The sequence below is a fragment of the Vigna angularis genome, chromosome 1, assembly GCF_016808095.1.
Source record: "Vigna angularis cultivar LongXiaoDou No.4 chromosome 1, ASM1680809v1, whole genome shotgun sequence".
Taxonomy (NCBI): Eukaryota; Viridiplantae; Streptophyta; class Magnoliopsida; order Fabales; family Fabaceae; genus Vigna; species Vigna angularis.
This window is the reverse complement of record NC_068970.1, coordinates 48,109,207-48,126,198: the sequence shown is the minus strand read 5'-3', so window position 1 is coordinate 48,126,198 and position 16,992 is coordinate 48,109,207. Positions and strand designations below refer to the sequence as shown.

Here is a 16,992-nt window from a genome sequence, read left to right as displayed (position 1 = left end):
GTGACTTTTACGTACATTCACTCTACATCAACACCTATGAGAGAAGTTGAAAGATTAAAGCTATTCCTCCCTTGCTCCTGCGTGGACAATAAACACGCAAAATCAGTAACTATATTAATAAATCTCAGTTTCTCCTTTTTAAATATAAACATCATATTCAATCAAAATCTATAGATTGAATTATTATTACAGATATAAGGACAAAAATATTATTAAGCTTTAGAGGTAACTTCGTCTTTTTAAATAATTTTAAAACAAAAGTAAGAGGTAAGTTATTTTATTTTCTTTCCGGAAGACGTAGCTCATTGTCCGGAAAATAAATTCCGAAAGTTAAATTCAAAAAAAAATCAAAAAGACAATTCTAAAAAAAAATCGGAAAAATATTTTTCTTTTTCAGAAATAAAATCTTAGAATATATTTTCTATTTCCGGATTACATTTTCCAGAACTAACTTCCAAATAGGGGCAAAATTGGAAATTAAATAAATTGATAGGGTGTAAGATGAAAATGATAGGGTACAGGAAGCAAAACCCCATAAGATATAATTCAAAACTATAGGCAAATACAAACTTTGAATTAAAACCAAGATGCGAAGTATATTTCGGTTCTTTTGCCTAATTTGTTTTCAAAGATTATGAAATCAGTGATTAACCAGTGCTCAAGATGAAGGGCATCATAGAAACTTCGTAGGAGTTATAACTTGAACAACTCTCGCCTGCAGACCTTTTGGAACTTTCTAAAAGGCAACCATACGTCATCAGGTGTTGCAAATAAAGATATTAAAAAATATAATAAAATTTATAAAAGACTTTAAAATGTAAAGGAAGGGACCAAAAACAAATAAAAACTCCCACAAGTTGAACTCATTTTGTCTCCTTATCAAATCTAAACTGCATGTCTGCAAGATATAGCAAAGGGGCATTCTTCTAAGATACATATTCTCTGCATAAAAGAAGTTCACAAATCTGTTGCCCATTATTTAATTTGAATAACACTAGCCAAAGTTTAGTATTGTGAAAACAAAAGTGGGATCAGAAGCTGATGCTTCTTATTCTTATTCATGCTGCATTGCTTCACCGAGTATTGCATACTTTGGAAAATTGCATATTGGTGATAGGTGCTGGAATATGGATGATTTAAACAAAGTTGAAGGCACAGGTAATGTGAAGGCTGTACTGTTAATGATACTGCTCCAGACTCTATATGCAGTGGTGAATATCATGTTAAAGATAGTAGCAGATGATGGAATGAGCTTAAGTATTCTTGTTGCCTACCGATTCATCTTTGCTACTGCCTTCATTGTTCCCCTAGCTCTCATCGTTGAAAGGTGTTTCTCTAATAAGTTAAGAGTTAGGAACCAAAAACAGTTAGTTTCATTTCCCATGCACATAACATAATCTTATGTAGTAATAAAAGCTAATGTTATTTTGAATCTATCTACTTTTATTTTGATACGTGTTTCACCAGGAAACATCTGCAAGATGTTACTGGGCAAGTTGCATTCCAAGGTTTTCTCTGTGGGTTATTTGGGTAAAATTTCTAATGCCCTAATTCATTTAATATAGAATTTAACCAAAATATGTAAGATGATGATTTACACTTTTTCAGGGGATCCTTACTACAAGGTCTCTACGTTAAATCGTTGGCCTTGACGTCTGCAGTATATGTTTCAGCCATGTTGAATCTCGTCCCTGGTGTCACCTACCTTATGTCTATTTCTCTCGGGTACGCTCCATGTAACCTTGCATATCAAACAATAAACTTCTAGTTCAGAAGAAAAAAAATTTAAAAAAATACTATATATATATATATATATTTATTTTGCAGACTATACTGTGAAAATCTTCAATTATAATCAGAAATCAGTACAAATAACACTTACTCAACCGTATTCAAGTTGTTTAATGTTTGGTGATTTTCAATTTTGAACAAATTATACCGAATAGAAAGGTTTATTATGACTAGCATTTGATAAAATGGTGGGGATCACAATCCCCATCCCTGCTAAATTATGCAGACTTGAGAAGGCTAATCTTGGAACAGCAGGTGGCATGGCCAAGTTGGTGGGAACTTTAACAGGAATAGGTGGTGCCATGATCATCACTTTCTACAAAGGAAGAAAGCTATGCCTTTGGTCATCACATATTGGCTTCTTGCACCATGCACCATCACCAGATGGTGCCCCCACAGGTTCTCTCTTGTGGGGCTGCATACTAGCCTTTGGAGCCGCTTTGAGTTACTCAGTGTGGTTGATAATCCAGGTTCAACTCATAATAGCCTTCAATAGCATTCTGGAGATTTTACAAAAAGTGTGTTAAAAAGTACAATAGCATTATGATACTAATGCAAATCTACAGATTTTAGAACAGTTACTTTCAGGATCAATAATCAAATGAGTCTGAACACACCAAGACTGTTTCTTAATAACATTACCAAAACCTTTACATTTTAAAGACATCCTAAATCTCTCCAAATTCAGACAACTTTTTGTTGGTACCAAATATACTTTTATTGAAAATAAAAGCTTTCAGAAATACAAGAAACACTCTTCACTCTCACAATGATGCACACAATCATCACAACTCACAATAACTTAACCCAACACACAAAGTACAATCCCACTCTTTTTCCTTCTCTGGAATTTCACGCTACACACACCACACTCTTCTAGCTTTCTCTCTTTCACACACTCACAATATTCTTCTCTTTCTTCTCTTGTGCAAGAATGCCTACTTCTTTCTCGGTGGTGTGTTTTTCTTTGCACACCTTACTCTCCTTTTATAACCAATAAAAGAGCTAAACTCCAAGAAGACATTGGTGCAGATTTTCGGTGGTTCAGCAGACAAGGAAAAACACTTTCCTCAAAATCCTCCACTTTACAAAGTAGGAAACATTGGCTTCCTTATTCAACAAGTGGGCCCCATCCATTTAACGTTTACCCAACAAAATTCCCCCGTAAACGTAAATGGGTCTTGAGTTTTTCTCATCCTATACCAAATTTACTCATTCCATTATTACTTGGATTCTTCCTGTCGAACATCTCTTTTGCTTCGGTAGTCTTCTTCTTGACCTTGACTCTCTTCTTCTTGACCATAACTGATTTTTCACTAATTGGATTCATCTCTACACTTTCATCTATTTTATTCGCCATACTGCTGAAGTTTTCAGCCTCCGATCGCAGTACGACACTTTCCGTTGCACTTTCTTCTAGTTGCTTCATCATTTCTTTCTTCTCACGAAAAATATCATCTCCCAAGTGGTCAATTTTATCACGCTTCTCTGTAGCATCCTGATCCATCATCTTTAATTGCTTTAATGAATCATGCAATTCGGATATCGTATTTTCCGCGGCAACACGGGCTCGACGCTCTCGATCGAGCTCTGCAAGAACCTCTTGAAATTTCTCTACAGAAACATAATCTGAGTTTCCCACTTTCTCTGATGGACTTTCCGGACTCTCCACCTGCTCCTCTACACTATCTGGCAAAATCATCAGCAAACTCTCCATTGTGCTTTCTGTTGAGCTATCCACCACGCTCTCTGCAAGCTCCTTCGAGCTATACAAACTGACCAAACACCTTTCTGGACTGTCTGATCTCCATGACTTTGCATAATCTGGATTCGTCTCGACATCCGATCTCCACAACTCTTCACACCTCGGACCCATCTCGGCATCCGGTTTCCACATCTTCACGTAACTTGGACGCAGTTCAGCATTCGATCTCCAACTCCTCAATGCAGTGTCCGGGCTCTTTCTCGGCAACGCTGCGTCTGGGCTCCTTGCCATCAACAAAATTCCTAACTCTTCACTTTCTTTCTCCGCTTCCTCTGTATGGAGATTCATCTCCTCCTTTTTCTCAGCCCTACAATATTTTGCTATATGACCGGGCTTACCACAATTATAGCACTCAGCCGATCTACAGTCATATGCATAATGACCATGCTTACCACATCTAAAGCACTCTACACTTGACCGATCTCCTCGGCCTTTCCATTGTCCTCGGCCACGCCAATTCTGCTGACCGGTTTGCTCTTCCTCATCTTCATAATCACTTTGGCCTTGACCTCTTCGTCCTTGGCCTCTTCCTCCAGGATCACCTCGGCCTTGAGTGTTCCGAGCTCCTCTCCTCAGATCAAACTTTGCCTGAAGTGCCTGATCAAGTGGCTGATACAACTTTCTTCTCCGTTGTTCGTGGGCCTCCAAAGATCCTGCAAGCTCTTCAACCAAGAGTTTTGACAAGTCCTTTGACTCTTCAATGGCACACACAATGCTCTCAAAATCATCTGTTAACGATCTCAGAATTTTCTCCACAACCCGACTGGCTGGTAACTCCTCTCCGTTTCTACAGATTTGATTTGCCACTGCTTCCACCCGAGATATATACTCGGATACTCTTTCTTTTTCCTCCATTCTCAAACTTTCAAACTCGCTTCTGAGAGTTTGGAGCCTGACTTGCTTGACTCGGTTGTCACCTTTGTATACTTTCTCCAGAATCTGCCACGCTTCTTTTGAAGATTTTGCATTTACTATCTTCTCAAAGCCAGATTCATCCACAGCTCGGTACAAAATGTATAGAGCTGATTTATCCTTCACACGCGTTTTCTTCAACGCTGCAAGTTGGGCAGCCGTCTGTCCTTCGTCATCTGTGGGTTCTTTGTACCCACTCTCCACTACATCCCATACGTCTTGGGATCCAAGAAGAGCTCTCATTTGCACACTCCAATTATCAAAGTTGACTTTCTTTGTCAATTGAGGAAGGGACACACTGTTTGCAAGGTTTGCCATTTCTCACTCTCTTTTTTTATTTCTCGGACACTCAAGTTCTCACAGCTCTGATACCAATTTGTTGGTACCAAATATACTTTTATTGAAAATAAAAGCTTTCAGAAATACAAGAAACACTCTTCACTCTCACAATGATGCACACAATCATCACAACTCACAATAACTTAACCCAACACACAAAGTACAATCCCACTCTTTTTCCTTCTCTGGAATTTCACGCTACACACACCACACTCTTCTAGCTTTCTCTCTTTCACACACTCACAATATTCTTCTCTTTCTTCTCTTGTGCAAGAATGCCTACTTCTTTCTCGGTGGTGTGTTTTTCTTTGCACACCTTACTCTCCTTTTATAACCAATAAAAGAGCTAAACTCCAAGAAGACATTGGTGCAGATTTTCGGTGGTTCAGCAGACAAGGAAAAACACTTTCCTCAAAATCCTCCACTTTACAAAGTAGGAAACATTGGCTTCCTTATTCAACAAGTGGGCCCCATCCATTTAACGTTTACCCAACACTTTTTTGCCTAAACTTAGTCAGAAATTGAATTTTGTCGCAGACAAAGATGAGCGAGAAATTTCCGTGGCACTACTCGATTGCGGCTATGACATCTTCAACAGCCTCAATCCAATCCGTTTCATTTGTTCTCTTTACGGAGAGAGATTGGAGCAAGTGGAAAATTGGTTGGAACTTTAGGCTCGTAACAGCAGTTTCTGCGGTAACTGATTAAATATTTGCTTTTTATGCTTTCTAAACACTCTGCTTTGCCATGACCAGCACACACATACAACCAAAATATTGCATGGTTAAAATGAAGTTAATTACAAGGTATAACTGGTTGTTATATTTATTGTTTTGCAGGGAATTTTGGCCTCTGGAGTGTGTTACACCCTTTTAGCGTGGTGTGTGCGAAGGAAGGGACCACTATTTGCGTCTGCTTTTAGTCCTCTAATGGTGGTGATTGTGACCCTTCTCGAGCCTTTGATACTAGATGAATGTCCCAACATTGGAAGGTGAATTAAACAACTAAATTAGCTGTGAAATTGTATGAGAACCTTCAAGTTTTTCACTTAAAGTGTGAATGCTGTGCAGTGTTACAGGATCAGTGGTGGTTGTGGGGGGATTGTACCTGCTGCTGTGGGGAAAAAGCAAGGAAACACAGATGAAGCAGAACGATGTGTTCTCAAAAGACTCTGTTCAATGTGAAACAATCCACTCTACCAATCCATCTTTAGCAAGCTGGCAAAAGGATAAAGACAACAAGATTGTAGCAAGTGTTACTTCCTGTTCACCATCAACTATATCAACCAATCCTGAGTGAAAATTCAACACCACTTGGGTCGACCCAGTTGGAGAAATTGAGTAATTTGTGTGAGATTTCAAACATTTGAGTTAGCAATTCTTACGAGCACTTTATGCGCATCAAATACATGTGCTGTATTGTTTGTTTCTTACTTTGTTTTATGGGAAAGCCTTACAGAAATTCACATTTAAATGGGACTATATTCATATAATATTTTCCTTACTTTTAGTAGGACATCAAAACTTTTGGAGAAACAATAAAAGAAAATTTGTCTGTTAGTATTTCAATTATGCAGTAAAAGTTAAAGAAATCCAAAGTAAATTGCCTTAGAAAGTAATAATGTGATATGATAAAGGATTTGAACATCAAGATGAAAAATTATTCCAATAGTCATTATTCCATAATGATAAAATTATGATGGGTGGACTAACTATCATAATAACAAAAACATAGATGATACCAAATAAATGGAAATAATCCCAGGCAAACAACAATCGGCATCTAGAATGTACACAATTGGAATAACGTTATACTAGGAATAAATTTTATAGCATAACTTTACACAAGAGCAAGCCTTGATATTATACTTGCTAAAATAAATTTTATAAAATCTCTAGTTCCTATTTCTGGTTCCTTGTCTCAAATGGATTTCTTAAATTTTTTTTTCAACCGAGTCTCTATATTTGAAATTTTAAATTTTAAATTTTAATTTAATCAGATACTTACAGTTAGTAATGTACTACACCTTTAAAGAAGGTGTCAGATATTAGTTTCTAGTTTCTTTAAATATTTTTATTTTTTTATATTTTATTTCTAAAAAATTAAACTTGGTCACATGTCAAAGTGACATTTTGTCATGTGATAATAACATAATGATATTAGAGTGCATGTGTCATTGTTACGTGTATTACACTAATCTCAATTTGATTCCTGTATTTTTATTTTATTTCCATTTAATCCTAAATTTTTTTAAAAATTAAACAATTTTGTCTCACCCAAATTAAATCAAAATTTAATTTCTATATAAATGTTATACAAATATTTTTATTAAAATTTATATTTTTATTAAATATTTTTAACAAGATTAAATTTATTTATAATATTTAGTTAATTATTTAAATATTAATTATGTTATTTAAATATATTTATAAGAGTTAAAAAAAATAGTGATACGTGGATTTTTCAAATGACATGGCTTAATGAACAACTTAATAACGTGAAAACTTCCATAAAACTATAATTAAAGATCATTTCTATTAAAATTGGAGATGAGAAACTTTCATGAAACCCTCGTTAGAATAAAAAATTAGAGAAAATTTGTCTTACTCTTTTTCTTATGTTCTTCTACATTAATTAGGGTTTTCATAAAATTTTAAGGTGAAAACCACATGGAAGAGCATGAAAAAGAAAGAAGTAACATAAAAGTTTTTTTATTTTAATTAGAGTTCCATTGAAGTTTTCACATCTCCAATTTTAACAAAGATTACCTTTAACTAGAGTCTCATAAAAGTTTTCACATTATGAGTCACGTCATTTGAAACACCAGCTTGTAATATCACTATTTTCTTTTTTTAACTCTTTTAAGTATATTTATAAAACATAATTAACATTTATATGATTAACTAAATATAATTATAAATAACTTAATCTTATTAAAATATTTAATAAATAAATCAATTTTAATAAAAAAATTTGTATAACATTTATATACAAATTAAATTGTTTTAATTTAAGAAAAACAAAATTATTTAATTTTCAAAAAATATAGGACAAATTGAGACAAAATAAAAATACAGGAATCAAATTGATATTAATGTAATGACACATGACATGACAGTGACACGTGACACATGGTACTAATGACAAGAACCTAAATACGTCAAAACTTTATAAAAATAGAAACGATAATGAATCAACAACATGCAGTTCAGTTACTAAACCAAGCTCTATATCAAATTGATTTATTTGAGACAGATTCAAATTCAATTGGAACCACCTCATCATTACGAGTAAGAAGTAGACTTTGAACCTAACTTAATCTTACTTGTTTGTAAGGTAAAGGTAAACGTTGCATCCCATCATCTCTTGTCGATACACCCCTCATGCTAAAACATATACATATCGAACGTAAGACTAAACATTCTAAACATTATGAATAGTTTAATAGTATGTGAAACAATAGAAGCAACAAACAACAATTTTTTAAATAAGGTGACTAAATAAACAAATTGACAACATGAAAACTTCCTTAAAACTATAACTAAAGGTCATTTATGTTAAAATTGGAGATTTGGAAACTTTCGTGAAACCCTAATTAAAATAAAAAATGGGACAAAATTTCGTCAAAATCATAATTAAAGGTCATTTATGTTATTCCTTCTTTCGTGTTCTTCTACATTAATTAGGGTTTTCATCAAATTTTAATGTGAAAACCCTAGTTAACATGAAAGAGCATAAAAAAAAGAAATAACATACAACATTAAATTATGATTTTCATGAATTTTCTCTAATTTTTATTTTACTTAGAGTTCCTATAGTTTCACAAAAGTTTTCACGTTATCGATTTGTTCATTTTTTTACGTCATTTGAAAAATTCACATCAGCATGTCATATCACTATTTTCTTTTTTTTAACTCTTTTAAGTATATTTAAAGAACATATGATTAACTAAATATAATTATAAATAAACTTAATCTTATTAAAATATTTAATAAAAATATCAATTTTAATAAAAATATTTGCATAACATTTATACACAAATTAAATTTTGTTTTAATTTAAGAGGAACAAAATTGTTTAATTTAAAAAAAAACATAGGACAAATTGAGACAAAAAAAATACAGAAACCAAATTAATATTAATGCAATGACATAGACATGACAGTGACACGTGACACCCTTTATGGTCCTGATAGCAAGGTCTTAAATACATCAATTTTTCAAAAAGAAGAACCCAATTATAACTGAAAAAATTGAGAAACCCATTTGAAACAAGTAACCCAAAATAGGGACCTCAAAAATGATTTAACCTTTATAAAAATAGAAACGATAATGAATCAACAATATACACTTCAGTTACTAAACCAAGCTCTATATCAAATTAATTTATCTGAAACACAAAGATTCAAATTCCTTTGGAACCACCTCATCATTATGGTTAAGAAGTAGACTTTGAACCTAACTTAATCTTACTTGTTTGTAAGGTAAAGGTAAAAGTTGCATCCCATCATCTCTAGTCGATGCACCCCTTCATGTCGAAACATATGCATATGGAATGTAAGACTAGACATTAATGACTAGTCTAATAGTATGTGAAACAATAAAAGCAACAAACAACAATTTTCGCAAGGATAAACTCTAACCATGACTCTAATATCATATTAAGAAGTGGACTTTAAACCTAACTTAACCTTATAAAATCGGTTTGTAAGATAAGAATTGCACCCACTTATATACTACGAATTAGCATTTTCTTTAATCGATATAGAACTTCCAACAATTACCAAGACATATGCGTCTATCCAAAATGCAATTCATCCCTAAAAGGACATATAAAGTATACTAAAACAAGGACAACTATAAGAGACTAAAATACACACATTTGCATAATATTATTTAAAAAACAAAGGACAGAGCTTAAGAACCTTTTTTGTGCATATAATCTATGGAAAACCTGTTTGTCTATATGCGCAACTTAAAGAGCAAAAACCAAATTTAACATAAACTGAAGCTTGACAAAGAAAATCTTAACACTTAAGATGCCTTATGTTAGGTTTCTTAGTGACAAGAAATGAATCCTCATTGTGAGGTAGTAGTTTATTGAATGGAAAATACTAAAAACAATCCACAACCTCCAACGGAAAACATTCCCTTCTACACCAGATAGTTCCTGTTTAGAAACACTCAACAACCAAAGTACACGCCCCCCTCCTTAAAAGACAAAAATCGCATAACTACTAATTAAAACTTCCCCTAACTGCTATTTAAACCCCTCCTCACCACCTCTTACTAACTTCTATGTTTTATTTTTCCTAACTTAAACCTTCAAAGACTTATCAATATTATCAGGGTCTAAACAACCTTGTCCGCAAAGTTGAAGTCGGGAAATTGATCTTTTATCACTCTTTCTCTTCGTCTTCTTGTTCTGCTACTTCCTCATCGTCTTCCATTTGAGTACTCTAATATTCTTTTCATGGCACTTATGTCTCGGACTATAAGGTCCTCCATAATGGAATCATCTTTCCTCTTCTCTTCTTCTAATATATTCAGGATAAGGCAAATTCTTCATCCCCCTGTTTCGGCTGCCCTTTGAATTAGTGCTTCCAACTCTAGATTCCACCGTGGTTCCTCCTTCCCTTCTAGTTGTGCTGACATTACTGGAACTTCCTGGTTCATTCTTATTCCCCTTTAAAGTTTCCACCTAGAAATTACAACTATGTTACCTTGATAACAACTTTGATAGCCTCCACTGACATTACTAGAACTTCCTGGTTCATTCCTATTCCCCTTTAAAGTTTCTACCCTGGAAATTACACCTTTGTTACCTTAATAACATCATTGATAACCTCAACTTTTGTCCATTATTCTCTCTCCATTCCAATCCCTTTCGAAACCTCCTTTAAATCCCGAGCAACTTCCATGGCCCTCAAAAGATCCTTGGGATTATGTGGTCTTATCTGACTTCTTATGTTAGAATGTAAGCCTGCAAAGAAATATCCCATCAATTGTTCCTCCGTCAACTTGGTTGCTTATCCCACCAACATTTCAAACTCTTGAATATACTCTTCTATTTCGCCCTTCTACTTAATAGTTGCCAATTTTTCGAACACTGAACATCTTTCCTTCTCCCCAAATCTCTTAATAAGCTCTTCCGTCAACTCCTCCTAAGTAGGATCCTTGGTTTTCTTCTCCAAAACCAAAACCAATGACTAGTTCCTCCTTCCATACTTATGAAAGACAATCTGATTTTCTCTCTAGACGTAACCTCTTGAACTTCGAAGAGTTTTTCTACCCATGTTATCCACCCTATTGAAAAAGAAAAATACTAAAAACAATCAACAACCTCCAAGGGAAAACATCCCCTTCTACACAGGACAGTCCCTGTTTAGAAATAAAACACTCAACAATCAGAACTAGTACACGCCCCCCTTCTTAAGAGACAAAAACCGCTTAACTACTAATTAAAACTTCCCCTAACTGTTGTTTAAACTCCTCCTTAGTACCCCTAACCACTTCTTACTAACTTATGTTTTATTTTTCCTAACTTAACCTTCAAAGACCTATCACCCTACCATACGAGATATTTGGATGAAACAATTGATTACAGTAATTCCTGGCACAGAACAACATTTGTTTGGATTATGTTCTTTAGCCTCAATTATGACATTGTCATGCTACAATAAATGAAGATAGAAACCATAAGCATTAGTTATCATAATTTTCTATAAAAGAACTGTTTGAGTTAAGGAAAAATTTGGAATTGTCCTGAAATAGAGAGGGAAAAGAAACTGTGTATGTACAAGTTTCATCTCATTAAAGCTCTCTAGTCCCTCAAAATATACACCAAAGAAAGGCATTGTGTTAATTAAGGTGAGAAAATACAAAATATAGCCACACTGGAACTACCTCAAAAGTTCACCCATTCCAACTGATGGTCAAATAGCTATATAGGAGGCACAACAATGTTTCTTATTCTAAGTTCCTCTGGTCTTTCAGCAACATAAAGTAATTCACATTCCTACAACCAAATGTAGCAAACATGTTCAACTTGCTAGAAAATATACCTTATTATACATAATGTCCACTAAATTACAGAGAATTTGATTTTTTTCTTAAAATAAAAATCAAAAGGAGTTAGACAAATCAAACCCAAAAAAAATGAATATAAATATAAATATTTACCTCCCAAGCATCTTTCTAAACAGTGAAAGAACTTGAAATGGGTTAAGAATTCAATTAGACACATTGGTGGTCACCCTAGAGTCTTTTATAAGAGAGTGTGGATTCAAACTCCTCAACGATATTATCTTTACATTTTGAGCAATCATGCATGATGGGCAGAGAAACAGGAAGCTTCTTTACCGAACCTGTATAATAATAGTCATCACAAATACCACATCAGACATAAAAAGAGTGCATATCTTAATGCGTATTATGCTAGGCAATCATGTATAGTCCTCTTAAAATGGTTAAGCAATTGGATAAATATATCTCCTTATAACAAATTATTTTAAATTGGGAGAGCAAAACATGGTTTTACCTATGACATGTGTAATGATAATCAGTTCAGTAAAATAGGAGTCTTGAAGGAACAAGCTCCTGCAATAAAAGTGTAACAAATTTTGAGCCTATGTTAGCACATAGTTCATACATGGTTAAGACAAAAACATTAGGAATCTATATTTTCCATATAATGAAGGACTAATAAAGCACCACCTTGATGCAGACCGTTAGAATCCTATAAACATAATAACCAATAATATTAAGATCAATTGATGTTATGATCAATTAGATTGATTTTATATTATGTTATTACCTAAAACAGGGTAACTGAATCTTACGTAATTATGACCTTTCACCCAGAAATTGAATAGTCCTGTTATGAACTAAACACAGTTTATCCGTATACTGATTTACTCTAGCAGAATTTTAGGCTGTCAATTATCATTTCCTAGCAACATTGAGAAATTTATCTCTAATGTTGTGGGAAAACAAAATATCCTACTCTAATTTCATCAAAAAACTTACTTGAAGGAAAACATACTCAAATAAAAAGAACTACCCAACTCCATAAAAATGCAAGGATACTGCTCCATATCTAAATTGCATAGAAGTCTATTTATTCTAAGTTATTTTAATATGCTCTTGAGGATATATCAAAATAAATGTGCATGCCGAGATGAACAAACTTACCAAAAAAAAATGTCAACGAGTAATTCCCTTTAAAAGCTTAAGCTGTTTAGTGGAGCTAAAGAAAATTTCATCTAAAATCACCTTAACAACAGCTTCTTGAGCTTGAAGTGTGGACGGAGCACAAACGCACTTCCCGAGTTAATTATGAAGACTAGAAACAACAAGGATCAAACTCACAAGTCCTTATTTATAGAAGTTATGATAACATTTTAAGGACCAGCTCTCCTACTCACATAATTTGTCGGGTGGAAGTACTTTAACGGAAATGGTTTTGTATTCTTAACAATTAATTTCTAACGTAGAGACCATTCCAGTTCTCAATTCAGGGTCCTATAAATAAGAATTGTGAAACCAGAATGAACTAGATTTGAATAAAGCTCTAGTGAAACTCTTGAAATGTGCTATCTATTGGGAAACAAATATTCTTGAATTTCAGTGTCTCCTTTATTAGTGGGTAAATAGTTGATAATCATTTTTGTGGTGGCAGCATCCACTGAAAAACCATTGTCTCTCATAATTGCAAGGTATTTTATTGACCTTGCAATCTCCTTTTTTGTCAGCAAGCCTTGGACAAAGACATTGTAAGTGCAGTTATTTGGCGAGCAGCTCTCTTCCATATTCATCAGCAAGTCTTCAGCTTTATCTAACAATCCTTGTTTACAGAGACCCTTAATCATAATGGTATACGTATAAATGTTAATTTGCAAGCCTTTAGCAGGAAAACTAGAAAACAGTTCCCATGCATCATTCAATTTCCCAGCACTGCATATTTCGTCAAGTAAAATGGTATAAATGAAAATATTAAGATCCAAATTACTCTTCTCCATTGCCTCAACCAATGAAACTGCCTCAGAAAGGAGATTTCCTTTACACAGGCCATCCAACATAACAGCACAAGTTTGGATATTAGGAACTTTACCATGTTTATGCATGTTAAAAAATAGATCTTTCGCAACTAATGATTGACCTGCTTGACAAAACCCACCTATAATAATGGTCCAAGTGACAACATCAGGTACAAATCCCATCTTTCCCATTTCCTCCAACAGATACATACCCTTGTTAATGTTTTTTTTCTTGCACCATCCAAGGATAAGTGAAGTAAAAACTGCAATGTCCGGTAAACAGCCCCCGTTAACCATAAAATTAAATATTCGCATGGCCTCATTCAATTGGTTCTGCACACAATAAACATGAATCAGTGAATTATATGTAAAGACATCAGGTTTCTCGCCCATTATAATCATAAACCCAATCACACTTTTAGCCTACATTACTTTTCCTTCTTTTCAGAAAGAATCCACTAAATTATTGAGTGTTTGGACATCCGGCTTCATTCCCATTTTCATCATGTCATCCAGAAGAGAACCAACTTCTTTCCATCTTCCAAAATTACAGAGGCCTTGAATCAAACAAGTATAGGTGACAAGATTAGGCAAGACATCTTTCGCACCCATTTCAAAGAACAAATTTAATGCCTCATATACCAATCCATCCTTGCACAAACCATCCATAACACTGTTGTAAACTACCACATTAGGTTTCCAATTCCTTTCCTCCATCTTCCTTAGCCATCGAACTGCCACCAAAGTGTCTCCCGTCTTACACAACCCATTAACCAACACCCCCATAAGTGAGCCACATTGCCTTGCACACAAAGCCCATTAATGAGATTGGTAAGAGTCATCACAGTGGGCTCCAAACCAAGTTTGAACATGGTCCCCAAGACGGAGAACCCAAAAGATATCAACTTTAAGCGGCAAAGACAGTTGATCACAATATTAAGAGTAATGGTATCGGGTTCTATGCCTAGAGCAAAATACATGTGCTTAACCAAAGATATGGCAGTGGTGTAATGCCTCAACCTCACAATAACACCCAACAATAAAGTAAAGTCCTTCACAAAAGGCACAGGCTTCATTCTGGCCATTCTTTGAAACAAGTCCAATGTTTCGTCAAAGTTCTTCACTTGACTTGCCCTACATAGGTGCCTCATGAAAATCAAGAACTGCGTCCCCTTGTTGTGCCTCTCAGCGTCATCTGTGTTTGTGCTAGCGACTATGGAAGTACCCATCATGTGATGAAGACAAGGGAAACTAGAGAGAGAGAGAAATCTTGAAGCATTCAAAGTTACTCTTTTGCTTCCAAGCAGCATCAGTGTCAGAAACAACTTGCTCCCTAATGGTTGCGAACAATGTTATCAAGATCGTGAGTCAACTCGTTACCTTCCCATACCCTCAAACCTAGTTAACATGCAAGGCATGCCGACGTTTCACCGGAGGCAAACCCTTAACGAGCGGGAGACGTAGAGAAACACAGTAAAGAATATGGAGATGATGATTAAATCTCACCGGAGATAGCAGTGGCTGCCAAGGGTTCCTACTTCGCAATGCAGCAAAGAGATGCAGGGTCCAATAGCGGCGAGTTTGTAGCAAGTACAAACAGAGGTGGTGTCCGGTGGCTTTTGTCGAAGATCCAGTTTGGTGGTGAGTAGCAGTGAACACCCTGGTGAACAGAACCGGCAACGTAGATACAAGGAGGAATGGTTAGTCGGGGATTCGCAGCGGTTCCTGGTGACGAGAATGGTGGCAGCGGCGGTCCAAGCTTTGAAGCGAAACCAAATAGGTTTGCAGGAGGAACATTCAGGACAGGATTCACTCTAGCCACATTAAATCTGACAAAGACAAAGTCTCCATGAAGGAGACAACAACAAATAAAACAAAGGCTTAATAGGTTATTTAGTCCCAAGAATTTTCATTTAGTACCCGGTTTTAAAAATGAAGACATTAGATTTTCAAGTTACGAAAATTGTGTAAATTAAGTCTTCATCGTTTAACGGCATTAAAATTGAAAATGTTGACCTGAGTGTGGATGTGAGGTGTGCAAGAAATGTGGTCGTGGCAATGACTTGGGGTAGGTTACTTGACGTGGCAGGGAAAATGAAAAAAACCTCATATCAAATTGGGGAAATTAAAATCTAGGGTTTCTTTATTTGGAATGAAAAGATTAGAGAAGTGAGGTCATAGATTGGGGATTTTTGACGTTCTCGAAGGATTGAAGGTGTGCAAGGGTTTACGGTGTGGAAAGACATTGTTGACCGAAAAGGGTTAGTGAAGGAGATTATTTAGCCAAAAGGATTGACGTTGCAGTGATAGTTGTTCGAAGCGGAAAGGTCCAAGGTACGCTTTTTATGAGTTTTTTATGTAGTTGCTTTCCCCATGGAAGTATGTTATCTTGTTGTCCCCTTACTATGTTGTATTGTGGTCCCTGTTGTTGTGTTGTGGTCCCCCTAATAACGTTTGATTTGTAGTGGTATTGTTTGTCTGGTTCTGGTCCCCAATTAGTGGGGACTATTTTTTGCTTTTGTCCTGTTAGTGCGTAGTACTATTTTGGATATGGTTTTGTTGACTGTGTGGTTGTTGTTTAAGTTGTGGTTGATGCATATTGATTTAAGGTTTAAGCCAAGATGGAATGTTGTAGGTGATACATTGAATGCGTGTGATTACTTTTGTATGGCTACAGGTGTCATAGTTGTTAGTAACGTGGCATGGTTACAATGTACATTCATGTGGAGGTCATTAAATAGTGATAGTAGATGCATGTGAAGGTCATTAACCAAGTGCATGTAGTCTGACACTTTGTTTTATATAGGCATATAATAGTTGGTCAAATAAACAAAATGACTGAACTTGATATTGAGGTAGTGTTTCACCATGGGGGTAAGTTTCTGAATGATGGGTCATTTAGATACCATGGAGGTGAAACCAGTACTTTGGTCATTGACATGGATAGATGGAGTTATTTTGAAATCTTGGCCATACTAAAGGAGATGGGATATAGAAATGTTAAGGAGTTGTGGTATTCCCTGGGTGATCGTGTATTAGAAGATAGGTTGGAATTGTTAAGTGATGACATAGGAGCAATGCATATTGTGAGCATTGCGTTATTGAATGGTAAAGCTCATTTGTTTGTGGTTCACATGGTATCTGAACC

The 16,992-nt window shown here is 35.1% G+C and overlaps 1 protein-coding gene and 1 pseudogene across 2 annotated transcripts; one reads left to right on the top strand and one right to left on the bottom strand.

Annotated features, from left to right (window-relative positions):
• Positions 1 to 956: 956 nt before the first annotated feature.
• LOC108326645 (WAT1-related protein At1g68170) lies at positions 957 to 6,280 on the top strand. Of its 2 annotated transcripts, none has more exons than XM_052873489.1 (7): positions 957 to 1,342; positions 1,468 to 1,530; positions 1,609 to 1,725; positions 2,018 to 2,261; positions 5,345 to 5,503; positions 5,647 to 5,798; positions 5,878 to 6,280. In XM_052873489.1, exons 1-7 carry the CDS (start codon positions 1,128 to 1,130, stop codon positions 6,104 to 6,106), a joined length of 1,179 nt encoding a protein of 392 aa, XP_052729449.1. In that variant the 5' UTR covers positions 957 to 1,127; the 3' UTR covers positions 6,107 to 6,280. The 2 variants fall into 2 exon arrangements, with proteins under 2 accessions (XP_052729449.1, XP_017415741.1); XM_017560252.2 differs by having other exon boundaries at positions 958 to 1,327.
• A 6,806-nt stretch (positions 6,281 to 13,086) lies between these two features.
• On the bottom strand, positions 13,087 to 15,142 carry LOC108326634 (putative pentatricopeptide repeat-containing protein At1g12700, mitochondrial; annotated as a pseudogene).
• Positions 15,143 to 16,992: the final 1,850 nt, after the last annotated feature.

Excerpts from the sequence above, each read along its gene's own strand:
- LOC108326645 (XM_052873489.1), top strand. The coding sequence starts at position 1,128 with ATGGATGATTTAAACAAAGTTGAAGGCACAGGTAATGTGAAGGCTGTA. Across the intron at positions 1,343-1,467 it reads GAAAGGTGTTTCTCTAATAA|GAAACATCTGCAAGATGTTA; the intron begins GTTAAGAGTTAG and ends GTGTTTCACCAG. Across the intron at positions 1,531-1,608 it reads TTTCTCTGTGGGTTATTTGG|GGGATCCTTACTACAAGGTC; the intron begins GTAAAATTTCTA and ends ACACTTTTTCAG.